At 36.9% G+C, this 13,392-nt stretch overlaps 1 protein-coding gene across 1 annotated transcript in view; it reads left to right on the top strand.

Moving 5' to 3' along the window:
• The window catches only part of Csrnp3 (cysteine and serine rich nuclear protein 3), a 69,774-nt gene extending 65,027 nt beyond the window's left edge, over nt 1-4,747 (top strand). The window contains exons 3-4 of the mRNA XM_076866506.2: nt 1,130-1,426; nt 3,698-4,747. Coding sequence (XP_076722621.1) covers nt 1,130-1,426; nt 3,698-4,747 — 1,347 coding nt within the window. The remainder of the gene's footprint in view (nt 1-1,129; nt 1,427-3,697) is intronic.
• The last annotated feature ends 8,645 nt before the right edge of the window (nt 4,748-13,392 follow it).

The raw sequence follows: 13,392 nt of genomic DNA, 5'->3' as shown, positions 1-13,392 counted from the left end.
ATATTCTTGTCTAAATATTGGACATTTTCTTTTGAGGATGAGAATGGTGTCTAATGTCACCAGGGTATTTTAACTGTTTAATGGATGAACTGTGAAGATTACTAAGCAAGGTAATAGTTACAATGAATGAAGTTTAGAAAGTAATAAATTTAAAAATTAATCCAAATAGCTTCCTTATTTAGTTATCCCATGCTTTATCTCTTATGGATTTTCTACATTTTTTTTCTTGCACTGCTCCTAAGAATAAATATCTTGATCATATTCAGAGAAAACTTTTCTTTCTAAATCCTTTTTTATGAAGGAAACAATATGTTGTGGTGTAATACTCAGAAATGAAATACTGATTCAGGACTTACTGATGGATGAGATTAATTTACAAAAGAAATATAAATAGCATCAGAACAACTCCTGGGTATGTGAGGCATGGCCGTTCACATGAGCTGTTAAGCAGAAGGTATGGCTTTGGGCAAACTCCTTTGGGAACCTGGTTTGTCATTTCAGTTGTCAGTTGATGAGCATGCGCCCGCACTGTTCTCTGAGAGCATACTGACCTGACTGATTGCTTCATATCAATTCCTTGGAATGTTCTGTAGCGTAATCATGTTTATAATCCCAATAGCATAGCACAGCACAACTTTATTTCCTGAGTGCATAGTTTTGCTGAAATCCCAAAGTTAAGAGTGGTTATCTCAAGGAAAAGATATTTACTGACTTGGTTGGTGATGGCTTCCACTAAGATGCTCTCACTTCTGAACCAGAACATTCTTTCTCCAACATCAGAGCTACCCATTTTGAACTGAATCTAAAGACAGCATCTGGAACCTCTGGTCTTTTTCTTATCATTCTGGTTCAGGCTCTAACAGTAACTACTGACCATAGGAGACTGACAGTTCCAGTTGTCCATCTTTTGTAACCTGTACATTTTTAAAAGCACACAATTTCCATGCCTCGGTCTTCCTTTTTGTGACTTCTCCTAATGAGAAAAATAAAAGCAATCGATTGAACTCACACACACTTACTGATTGTGGGGGCATGATGATATATACTAGCTCGCTCTTCCCAAGTGCTGAGGTGGGGACTTTGGACCCTTCTTGAACTCCATCTCTTATGTACTTCCCTGTGTTTCTAGATGACTAAGAATGGCACAGTAGAGTCTGAGGAAGCTAGCACTCTTACAGTGGATGACATTTCCGATGATGATATTGATTTGGACAACACAGAAGTAGATGAGTACTTCTTTCTACAACCCCTGCCAACAAAAAAACGAAGAGCACTGCTGCGAGCCTCTGGAGTGAAGAAGATTGATGTGGAAGAAAAGCACGAGCTGAGAGCCATCCGCCTGTCACGGGAGGACTGTGGCTGCGACTGCAGAGTGTTCTGTGATCCGGAAACATGTACCTGCAGCTTGGCAGGCATTAAGTGTCAGGTAAGGGTGTGGATGTCAGGGCATCCAAAGACAAAGCATTATACACCACCCGGTAAAGAAGTAGTGTTGCAAATAACGTTTTGCATGTGGAAAAGAAAAATTGTGGAAAGGCAAGATGTGTAGTTCAGGGAATGAGAAATGTCAATTCCAGGACATTTGCAAAGTGCATATATATATATGAAGTACAATATAAAGGTAACCCAGCTCATTCTGGAAACTATTGGCATCCTAATATTTGAGTTAATGTTTTCTGATCTATGTATGGGGTGTGAAGTGAATGATGGATTAAAGGTGGTATGGACCAGTGCAAGCATGAATAGACTGTTTTTGCTATTTGTCGATTATAGGAAAGTGTCCAGTCAGGTTAATTCTCTGTGCTATTTCTTCATCTTTAAAATGAATGGACTGGACTATGTTGGGTTGGCCAACTATCAACTCACAGACCAAATCCAGCCAACTACATGTTTTCATAAACAAAGTTTTATTGGAACACTGCCATTTTATTTGTTTATTTACCCTATTATTTATGACTAATTTCAAGCTTCTGCTGCAGAACTGAGTAGTAGCACAGAGACCATATGGCCAAGGAAGACTAAAATATTTAAACTCCTGAGGGAAAGAAAAGTTATTACAGTTACTCCCAGCTGTTAAGGTTTCTTTAGCAAAACAACAACAACAACAAAAAGTGTCCAAGTGTCCTTATGCTGCAAGATAAGAGAGTTTTTTTTTTTTTTTTTTTTTTTTGCAACTTGGGAATACAGCAGTGAAAAGCCTATTTTACTCCCAAGAAGAGACTAAAATTTAAGTTTATATAAGTGTTGGAAAATATCCCCTACCAATCTCACCTAGTTGGTTACACTCCTAAAAACTTAAAGGTTAAAACTAATTAAAAGTGGGAGAAAAGGTTTACAACCTCTGAACTAGATAATTCTCAGGTCCCATTTATCTCTAACATCATTGGTGGTCTATGGTTACTTGCTATTATTTTATGCAGACACAGCTTTTTCAATAAAGAGAGTCCTTCCTGCAAGTAAAATAGAACAGTTCCCTTTAAGTGAATATAGCTTAGGATGGATCCACAGAAAAGAGGTTCATAAGAAAATGGCTACAGATTCTGCCACTGACATTTGCTACTGCTTTTCATTGGGACTGAGATAACTACACTAAGTTGGCAATCTCCTCTGTAGCATAGTATATTCCCTGTATTTGGATAAGGTGGGAAGCAGAGCAAGCTTTTTTCTTGTCTGTACTTTGGTTTGCACACAGGTTGATTTGTAGAATCCGAGACAGTTGGCAAATATCTTAGGAGTACCTATGGGTTTCCCAGATTTCCATTTTACCACCTGAATAAAGAAATCAGTCCAAAATCCTTGGTTAATGCAATCACTCTTTCCTTAGAGCCCATCACTCAAGTAATTCTGAGATACTGATGTAATGTATATACATCCCCTTCCCTCAAAAAGCCTGTAGTCTGACGGAATGGGAAAGAAAAGGGGAGACCAGGACCAGACCATTTGCCAGTGTGTATACCCACTGCATCTCTGCAGTACGCTCACATTCACCCATGCACCAAGTTGAACCAATGAGAATGAATTATAATATTGCATGATGCTAAGTGGTGTCAACCTGGACATCTTTGAGAGTGAAGTTCATTTCACAATGAGCAAAGGGAAAAGAATATAGGTAGCATGAGGAACATCATGTAGGTTAGATTAAAAATAGCTGGTGTGGGCTGGGGTTATAGCTCAGTTGGTAGAGTAATTGCCTGGCATGCACAAGGCCCTGGGTTTAATCCCAGCACTATGAAAAAAAAAAAAAATAGCAGGTGGGAAGAAGTACTATAAGTTTGTGTGTTTAAAATTGGTAGGTGACCTGGAATCCAGCAGGAAAAAAAAAAAAAAAAAGGGAGATTATAGGAAGAATAGAAGCATTGAAAAATGAGAGCAAAATTAAAGGCATAAAGAGAAAAGAAATGTAGGGAATGGAGAAAGAAGTAAAGAAGGCACTAGAGGTGACAAGATCAAAGAAATAAAAATGCCCCCATATACCAAATTTCTACTTTTATCTTAAATATGGGTTTAGAAACTACTTAACTCTTATGATTTAAGACTTCACTTCCCCTTCTCATATCTATTTGCAGTTTTATTAGTATTTGCTCTGACATAGTGGAATTAAGTGGATTACTTTATTCAAAGGGGTTGCTGGAAGGAAGCAAATTTTTATTTGGCTTGTAATAGTTCCATGGTGCTAATCTGTGTTCTTCCTTCTAAGGTGGATCGTATGTCTTTCCCGTGTGGCTGCACTAAAGAAGGTTGTAGTAACACAGCAGGTAGAATTGAATTTAATCCTATCCGTGTCCGGACTCACTTTTTGCACACAATAATGAAACTTGAACTGGAGAAAAACCGAGAGCAGCAAATCCCCACGCTGAACGGCTGCCACGGTGAGATAAGTGCTCACAGTAGTTCCATGGGCCCCGTCGCTCACTCCGTAGAATATTCTATCGCAGAAAATTTTGAGATTGAAACTGAACCCCAGGCTGCAGTGCTGCACCTGCAGTCTGCGGAGGAATTAGATTGCCAAGCGGAGGAGGACGAAGAGGAGGAGGATGGGAGCAGCTTTTGCAGTGGAGTCACCGATTCCAGCACCCAAAGCCTGGCGCCTAGCGAGTCAGACGAGGAGGAGGAGGAGGAGGAAGAGGAGGAGGAGGAAGATGACGACGATGATAAAGGAGACGGCTTCGTGGAAGGTCTGGGCACTCACGCTGAAGTGGTCCCTCTTCCTTCGGTCCTTTGTTATTCCGATGGCACTGCTGTTCACGAAAGCCACGCAAAAAATGCTTCTTTTTATGCCAACTCTTCAACTCTGTATTACCAAATCGATAGCCACATTCCAGGAACTGCTAGCCAGATCGCTGAGAACTACTCAGAACGAGATACTGTCAAAAACGGTACCCTTTCGCTGGTGCCTTACACCATGACCCCAGAGCAATTCGTTGACTATGCCCGACAAGCGGAAGAGGCCTACGGTGCCTCCCACTACCCAGCTGCCAACCCCTCTGTCATCGTTTGCTGCTCCTCTTCCGAAAATGATAGCGGGGTGCCCTGCAATAGCTTATATCCCGAACACAGGTCTAATCATCCTCAAGTGGAATTTCACTCATACTTGAAAGGCCCTTCCCAGGAAGGGTTTGTCCCCACCTTGAATGGTGATAGTCACCTCTCGGAGCATCCTGCTGAAAATTCTTTGAGCCTTGCAGAAAAGAGCAGATTGCACGAAGAGTGTATCAAATCTCCCGTGGTTGAGACTGTCCCTGTTTAGTAGAGCTTAAATTATTCTATTCCAGGACCAACTCTTCTCCTATTTAAGGCACTGTATTTAATTGGATTTCCTGGGCTCATCGTTGTTTAAACTGAAGACCAAGAAAACTTGGACTGTGATTAATCTTCCAGACTGTATTTTGTTTTCTCCTTTCTAGCTACATGACTGTGGCATTGCACAAATACAGTCACTATGGGGATTTTAAGATTTCAGACTGTTTTGATAGAAAATGCTAAAATTTTAAAAATGCATATCTCACAGTTGCCTACCTGTCAAACTGTGTGAAACCTGCCAAGCTGTGCAGAACAGAGCTCCAAGTTTTGGATTATCGGGCCTGTGCAAGATTGTTAACTAAGACTGGAAAATAATAAGATTTAGAGTCCTAATTTTCGATATATCTGAAGATGATGGTGACTTTTTAATGTAAAAGTAATTATTGTAAGAAAAAAAATTTTAATTGTTTCATGTGTATTTTATTTATGGTAGTTCAGAAGTCATGTTTTGATGAAAAGGAACAGCAGCATGTTCATTCAAGCTGAAGATGCATAGCTAGCGCCACAGAGCATGCCCACGTGGATTGCATCTGGAATCCACTCACGTTTTTATGATCCTGACTCATCAGATTTGCAAATACTTTCTTAAGGGTGAAATAGGCCTATTTTTGCTATTTTGGACAAATAAATGAGTCTATATGTGCAGGTCCTTACACAGTTTTCTCTAACGTTCAGAGTTAGGACAATCCTCTGGTGAGGGTACAGTTCACTGCCCTCCCTCAGCTGACTCCTAAGACAGAGGTAGAAGGAATTGCCTTTCTTTTCTAAACAGCATCATCTTGTTTCTTAGCTTGGACAGCACCTTTAAACTCTACCATCCCCTACATCAAAATGCACTTTAGTGCCCCTTCACGGTCCCTCGTGTGGGGTGGGGACTGAGAACTCTTTGAAACGAAAAAAAAAAAAAAAATTAAGTTAAAAAAAAAATCTGTAAGTATTCTAAGGTTCATACAATTAATATAGAGGAATCTTCCAATGATACTTATGAAGGAAAATGGCTTATTTTCCTTCACCACTCTGAGGACCTAACTTGGTAAATGCAGAGAAGGCTGAGTAAAGGTGGAAGAGACACAGCCTCAGCAAACCAGCCTTTTCTACAGCGCGATCCATCCATCTCTACAGAATAAGTGTATAGTGGGACTTCCACTTAGCAACTAGCTGATCAAAGGGGGGCCTCTACCCAAACACTCAACTAGGCCTTACTTTTCTGAAGCATTTTGATTTGACTTGCCTGGGACACTTAGCAGAACAGTTCAGAATGCATTGCCTATTCTCTGATTACCTCATATTCTCTTATTCAAGGGAATAGATAGAAATAAGACATGCACTCCCCACCTGCAGATTATCTGCACTTGGTTCATCGGAGGACTTCTAGGAAACCCCTTTCCTGTAAATCAATTTAGGTAACTAAATAGCGTGTTATGCTTTTTTTTTTTCCCCAATGCAATATGATTATGATAAACCTGCTTCATATTTTTGACCTTCTATTGTTATATCATTACATATGATTTATGACTATTTGAAATGTGGACATGCCTTGCTATCCAGTGATTGCATCACTACTTTTTTTATGTCTTTTAGAGTTGAGTATTTAGAAATATGAATAGAAATATATTGTAGAACTCAGTTCCTTAAAATTTTATTTAATTGAACTTTAAAAATGCTTGATCTAGAGAAAGTCCTCCAAATGGAAAATTTTCTATGAGAACTTGATGTGGGGAAAACATGTTTACTTGGCAGCTCTTCCACAGTGCAGTTGGTTCCTGCCCCTTCCCTACCCCCACCACTGGGCTATTTAAAACCATTATCATTAACTTTGAAGGAGCTTTGGGTTTGTTCTAGTATAGGTAGCAGTAATGAAGGCAGGGAGGTTCCATTTGAATGATTAGCCAGGGTTAATCAGATGGGGTGGGGTGCTCAAATCTTGGTGGTATATACTGAGTTATATTCAAGGTTACAGTTTTTTAGTGATTGATTTTTAATTTTTCCCCCTACTGATACAATCTAAAGAGCACAGGCCCAAAGAGAAAATGAGAAGAGGCTATTGTTTCTTCATATAAACACATAAAAGAAGTATGTGTTCCATGTTTACTGGACCATTAAAAGCTCTGGAAGTGTCTACATGTGAAGCACGCTGAGGTTATTCTTAAAACACTGGAGTATGGGATAGTAAGAAAAAGCCACCTCTGGCTGGGACAAAATTGAAGGGTAGGATGATAATCCAATTTCTGAATATTTTACCTTCAATTCAGCTTTATTTTTGCAAGAAGGTTTTTGGGGGGTTTTTGTTTGGTACTAGGGATTGAAACCAGGATGCTTTAATACTGAGCTCTATCCCCAGCTCTTTTTATTTCTTTTTTAGTTTGAGACAGGTCCTTGCAGAATTTCTGAGGGGCTCACTAAATTGTTGATACTGGCCTTGAACTGCCTATCCTCCTGACTCAGCCTCCCTAGTTGCTGGGATTATAGGCATGTACCATTGTGCCCAGCAAAAGGTTGCTTTTTTATTTTTGGATGGGTCTTTGTTTTGTAGCTTTGTTCCCAAAGGATGCCTACAAGAAAGAGCTTTTTTCTTCTGTCTGTTCAATTGGTGTACAAAGTAACTGCCCTACTAAGAAGAATTAGCCCTCCAACCATGACAACTTCAATTCTGAATTTCCACACACCTAAACAACCCCTAAATATTTTCCACAAACTACATATACAGGTTACATATTTTAAAAAATAATAATAACTCCTATATTCTCTCATGCCCACACACTAAACACAAGCTTACCACGTACTAGAGAATAGCAGATTCTAGGAAAGGATCAGTATTGGGTATTCAATTTTCCAACCCTAAAATCTGAAATGGTTTTATGATCTTAAGATGTGGTCTATAAAAAAAGAATAATTTTTAAAACTGTAGTTTGAAAATATTAGATCAAAATTGCAAATACTACTAATGATGGAATCATTTTATTGTTACTTCCTTTCCCAGAAAAGCTGAAAGGGAGCACAGTGTTACCATCTGAAAAATTTTCCCCAATAATAGCCCTTCTGTTCAATAAAAACTGCTCATATACCAGGAAAGTGCTATGGTTATTCTAAACTTTTAGAAGTGGGTATCAAGTCAGATGCAGCCAGTGGGATACTTAAGATCTTTGTACCACACACAATAACCTGACCTTCAGCTGTTGTATCACTCCATAATATACCTAACCAAATAAATGAGAGTTTTTGACACACAGCTCTTACTTATTCACTTTCGATTGCAAAGCTTCCTGCTCCACACCCTGTTGTTTTAGCTTCAGTCTTATACCTTTAAATGGGGCTTAATTCCCAGTTCTAATCCAGGTCAAACTGATTTGCAAGACAAGTGTTTGGAGCATCTTGCACATGTCCTTGGTCATCCTTGATTTCCTTTTGGAGAGGAAAGTCAAAGAAAATTTTACTTAAGTTTTTCTCATTCCTTGATCCCCAATCATTAAGACATCGATAAAACCCGTTTGTCTCATGTCTTTTGGTTGGTTGAATTATATAGTTACTTGTTGAAGGTCTTTTCTTTGTGATGAAATTAGATTTTTCTAATTTTTCCAGCCACATATAAAATGTGAAACTACTATTTCTTCAAGTGATAAAATCTTCACAATCATATATGTTACAGTGTAATCATATATGTTACACACTCCAGGTGACACTGTTCACAAATTAATCAAGAAGCAAAGAGATTGTTGTTATGTCCTTTGAAATTTTTACACTCTAGTAGATGACTTCTAGGCAAAATCTGACTTAGTTTTCATTAAGCAGAAAAATATATCATGATTTATTTCCTATAGATTAATAAGTTGGTTTTTAGATTTTTCAATATATTTTCAAATATATATTATTGGTCTTGATATTCAGAATTTATTAAAATTCAATTTTTCAACAAACATTTATTCAATACCTGCTATGTTAGAGCAATAGTACTTGTTAGTAAAAATACTGGGGGGTGAGGAGCCATACATTCTAAGAGTGATGAAGGGTGAAATGAATTAGTCAAGTCTATTCAAATTATTTTAATATGATTTTATAACATGTTATTAAAAAACTGTCCAATTATATGCAAACTGCAAGTAAAAGAATGCTTCTTTTTTTCTTAAATTAATGAACTCACTAGATCTTCCTTCCTTTTCCCCATCTGCAATTGGTAAATTGTATGTGGACTTTGCTAGAACCAAAATCCTAGAAAGAGATTTTGGCAAATTGCTTCTTTGGTGTAGACTATATCAGTGATGCTGAGTTTATACCTGTAAAATCCCTACCACACACTTTCAAAGGGGTTTAATTCCTGCATAATCCAGCAAACATGTCAGGAAATTTTTGAAACAAAATGTGAAGCATGGTCACTCTTACTTCTTTATAAATAGGCTATCAAAACAGGCTCCTGTTCCAAATTCCAAAGGCCTTGCCTTGAAGCAGGTAGAAAAAGGAGTCACAAGATGCCCCTCACTTTTAGCTTGGAGTTACAAACCCCAAATGATCAGGTGGAAGACTGACATCCTTAGAAGTCAACAGAACTTCTGTTTTTAAAAGGTGTTTTGAATCCCTTTGTTTCTCAAATATAACTTCATAATATAACTGTAAGATGTCATATGCTTCTTATTCTCTCAAAGACAGTGTAGTCCTTGTCACTGGATAAAATACCAAGATTAATTGAGAAGTACCTTTATGCTTTCAAAAGCAAGCCTTCACTGTGATTTGAAATTGGAGCTATTTGTGGTATTTTTACCACAACCAACACCAGAAGTTTTTCCGCTTGAGCACTCTAGTTCTAATACAATTTTGCAACTTCTGATTGCATTCTTTTTCTGAGATCTGCTCATTTGTGCTGGAGTAACTTAGAAACTTAAGCCAAAAAAGAAAAAAAAAAAACCACAGCTTGGCACATACAGCACATCTTATAAATGTTTTCTGTGGCATTAAATAATATAATTGATTTCATTAATTGAATACCAGCAATTTGAAATCTCACAAGAGTTATAGAAGTGTCAAGAAGCAGGTGAGGAATGGAGTCTAAGTCTAATAGTTAGTGATGTCCCATAGAAACTATAAAAAGGTTTCAGCAGGGCCAGGCTAGGTCTTATGATACCAGAAAGTTCATAAGTAACAGGTGATCTGAAACCTAGAAGATCTAGTTATGACATGGCCTTCCTCTTAGTGCACTTGGTCCTTATATCTGCTGATCAACATCCACATTGATTATATAAACCATATTTATTTAATTTGATGCTTTAGGTAATAAAAACAGATCAACACAATTGTATAGAAACCATTTTTAAAGAAATTTAAACATTAAAATGACTGATGAGTGACTTATTGTCAAAAGTGTGGATATCTAGAAATAAAGAAGCTCTTTGGTATTTTACCTGCCAAAAATATAAATTCAATGTCACTTTTAGAATAGTCATTTTTAAACTGTACTTCGACTTCTCTTTTGGTTTTTCAAGCTAGACCATGAGACCCACTTCCTCAACAATGCAGTTGTTTTCTTATCTTATGGAAAATTCAAAACAAAAATGTGATATCACCTGGGTGCTAGCTATTGATCAGTCCTGGGGCTAGTTTGTCTACATACTGACTGGAATTCTATTCTGAGAGTAGTGAGTCAGAATGATGGGAATCAGGAGAGTATATGTAACCAGATTCAAAGCCTAATCCAGTGTTTATTTTCAGTTTATCTTTTTATATGTGGATTTTAAAATATATTATTAATGTACAACCTGGAATTTTAGAAATTCAGATACTTGTTACATCCATGGGAAATGAAATCATTTCAAAGATTTAAGTCATAGTGTTAGTGATTTCCTTTCCCTTGTGATAAATGTATCATTACACAGGGCAATTGTTTTTTATTTAATCATCTATGCTTGTTTATAATTCAAGAAAAGTCAACTCTACTGTCATTTTATTGATCACAAAAGTTTCTGACAAGACTACAATTTCAAAGGAATCTGACAGATTTTACTTTAGGGTAGCATTTGTATTCAACGTGCTCATAAGGTAATTCTTCCCTGCATTATACCGTACCATGTGGATTTTAAAGTCCATTCAGTAATTCTGATTCTAGAGTCATGTGTAAGGTCATTTAAATATATTTAAGATAATGTAAATTAACTAGATTTAGGAGGAGGCAAATTTACAGTAAAAATTAGCCTTGCTTTTATCGAAGCTAATTCATATGACTTGATTTAATGACTTTAGTTGCAATTTTGGTGTAGTTTCACATTTAAATATTTCTTTCTCTGTTGATTTCTTATTCAGTGGTTTTATCGGACTTGGGATTATCTTAAAAAGGCATTTATTAGTGAGTATTTGGAAGAAACTGAATTGAAAATGATTCTTTAAAATTATCTAGGGCGGGGGCTGTAGCTCAGTGGCAGACCACTTGCCTAGCATGTGTGAGGCACTGGGTTCGATCCTTAGCACCACATAAAAATAAGTAAGTAAAATAAAGACATTCTGTCCATCTACAACTAAATTTGTTTTTTAATTATCTGGGAATTTCTATGTCCAGGGATCTACATCACCTCCTACTGCTACACTGAGTAAGACTAGCCACCTCTTGCCTGGGTTATGCCTTCCTAATGTAGTATTATTGTTGTCTCTATATATGAGAAACACACACACACACACACACACACACAAAAAAAAAAAAAAAAAAAACAGTTTGAAAATTCTAGCTTTGTACCCCATTTTATCCAATTTTATTTTGCTCTTCCTTTTTCGTATTGCCCACCAAGCTTTCCCCTTAGCCTTCAGAAAATAACCAGTTTTGAAAAGATCAGTATGTATTTTGCAAGCTTATTTAAATATGGAAGAAAAGGAAGGGACGAAATCCAAATCTGAATTCTCCTGAAGAGGAAAAAACGTAAATATCTACTCTAGGAAATAAATGATTGACTATATTCATTCTTTTGATATCATGTTTAACCTTGAGTGATTTAATGATAGCTAAAAGATATCTAAACTTGAAAGATTTTTAAATTTAACAATTGGGAAAGTCACTTTGTTTGTATCACAATCAAACAGGGTCCACTGCCAAAGGTTACTGTCTGAAATATAATTTATTAGGTACTAGTCATGCCAAATGGTTGTCTCAGAAGGGTTTAATCTTTTAAGATAGTCACAATGGCTAACTGTGTGTGAATAATGAAAAGTTTGAAATTCTTCAGTATTCTTCAGATTTTATAGTCCTGAGACAAGGAGAGATCTCCAGAGGTCATTTGGCTCATCCATCTACCCCCAGGGAGGACTGTCACTCAGGCATGCCCAACGGGATAGATACCCATCTATTCTTAACATCTCTGGGGAAGGTGGTTTCCTTAGCAACACAATTCAGCTCTTTTGGTTTTTTTCACAATAAGAAAATATCTTGGCTAGTCTTTGTGGGCTAGGCACCTGGCAACAGTTGTGGTAATTTGGGCTATTGTAGCAAGAGATTCAAAGAAAGTTGGTTTGATAAGTATTTGATTTGATAAGTATTTGATAAGTATTATATATGATGGTTTCATTAATTTAAGAAATCAGATGTTTTAAAAAAGATGTAGGTACTAAAACAATACCAGTAATGTGACCTGCATTTGACAAATATAGTTACATATATTTATTTCTGTTTGTGTTTTTTTTTTTTTAATTGCTGTTATTTCTGGAAGTAATGTTAAGAAAGGTGACTATTCAAATCCCCAGTGACAAACAGAACCTGAATCAAGTGACTCAACTTTTAAAATGCTCAACTTTCTGAGAAGTTACAATTATTAAAAAAAAAAGTAAGCTTTCTTATGTTCTTGCTTCTAAATAAGTATCTTCTCATTAATCTTTCCTTAACCTAAAATGACAAATAAGAATCTAAAGTTTTTCTACTCCTCTTGGAGAAGATGTGACTAGCTGTGAAGAATCTAATCTGGAATAAAATGACTCCAGAGAGTTACTCAGCCACCATTTGATCCCAGCCTTTGTACAGGTGTTACTTAAACAATGACTGCTTACTTTCTCAGGGATCAGGAAAATGATTTAAAAATGCGTCATCTTGACAGAGTCTGAAAATGAAGGGAGGAGTCCTAGGGGATGGTGATTTTTTTCTGATTATATCACTTGACCCAAGTACTTCTTGCAGCTTTCAGAACCTTTTCTGACTGCTCAGAGTTGACTCCAACTCAGAAGCAGAACTAACCAGAAGATAAGGAGCACCCCTGAAATCAATGGTTTCTTTCTCCATGGGATTTTTTTTCAACCTAGGTACAGCTACTTATCTCCTCCAACTCGGATGCTCTTGGGAAATGACAGCCACATAAATGTGGTTGCTCCCCACAAATAACATTATGGGGATTTACCCTTAAAAAAAAATGCTGTAGAATGCTCATGTAAAATTTGGCCCATGTTTTAATTGACTCTAGGCAACTCTAAGGAAATAAGTCTGAGGCGTAGTTTGTGAAACATGTTTCAAAAGTGTTTGATGTATAATAAATGCTAGACATTTACAGTACAGAAATAGTGAATAAAAATAAAAATAAAAAAATAAACCTGTAGATTACAACTCTGTTCTTAAGAACCTCAGCCTTTATTGTGTCT

The sequence above is a fragment of the Callospermophilus lateralis genome, chromosome 9, assembly GCF_048772815.1.
Source record: "Callospermophilus lateralis isolate mCalLat2 chromosome 9, mCalLat2.hap1, whole genome shotgun sequence".
Lineage (NCBI taxonomy): Eukaryota > Metazoa > Chordata > Mammalia > Rodentia > Sciuridae > Callospermophilus > Callospermophilus lateralis.
Note: the sequence above shows the minus strand (reverse complement) of the source record. Positions and strands in the feature narration are given on the sequence as shown.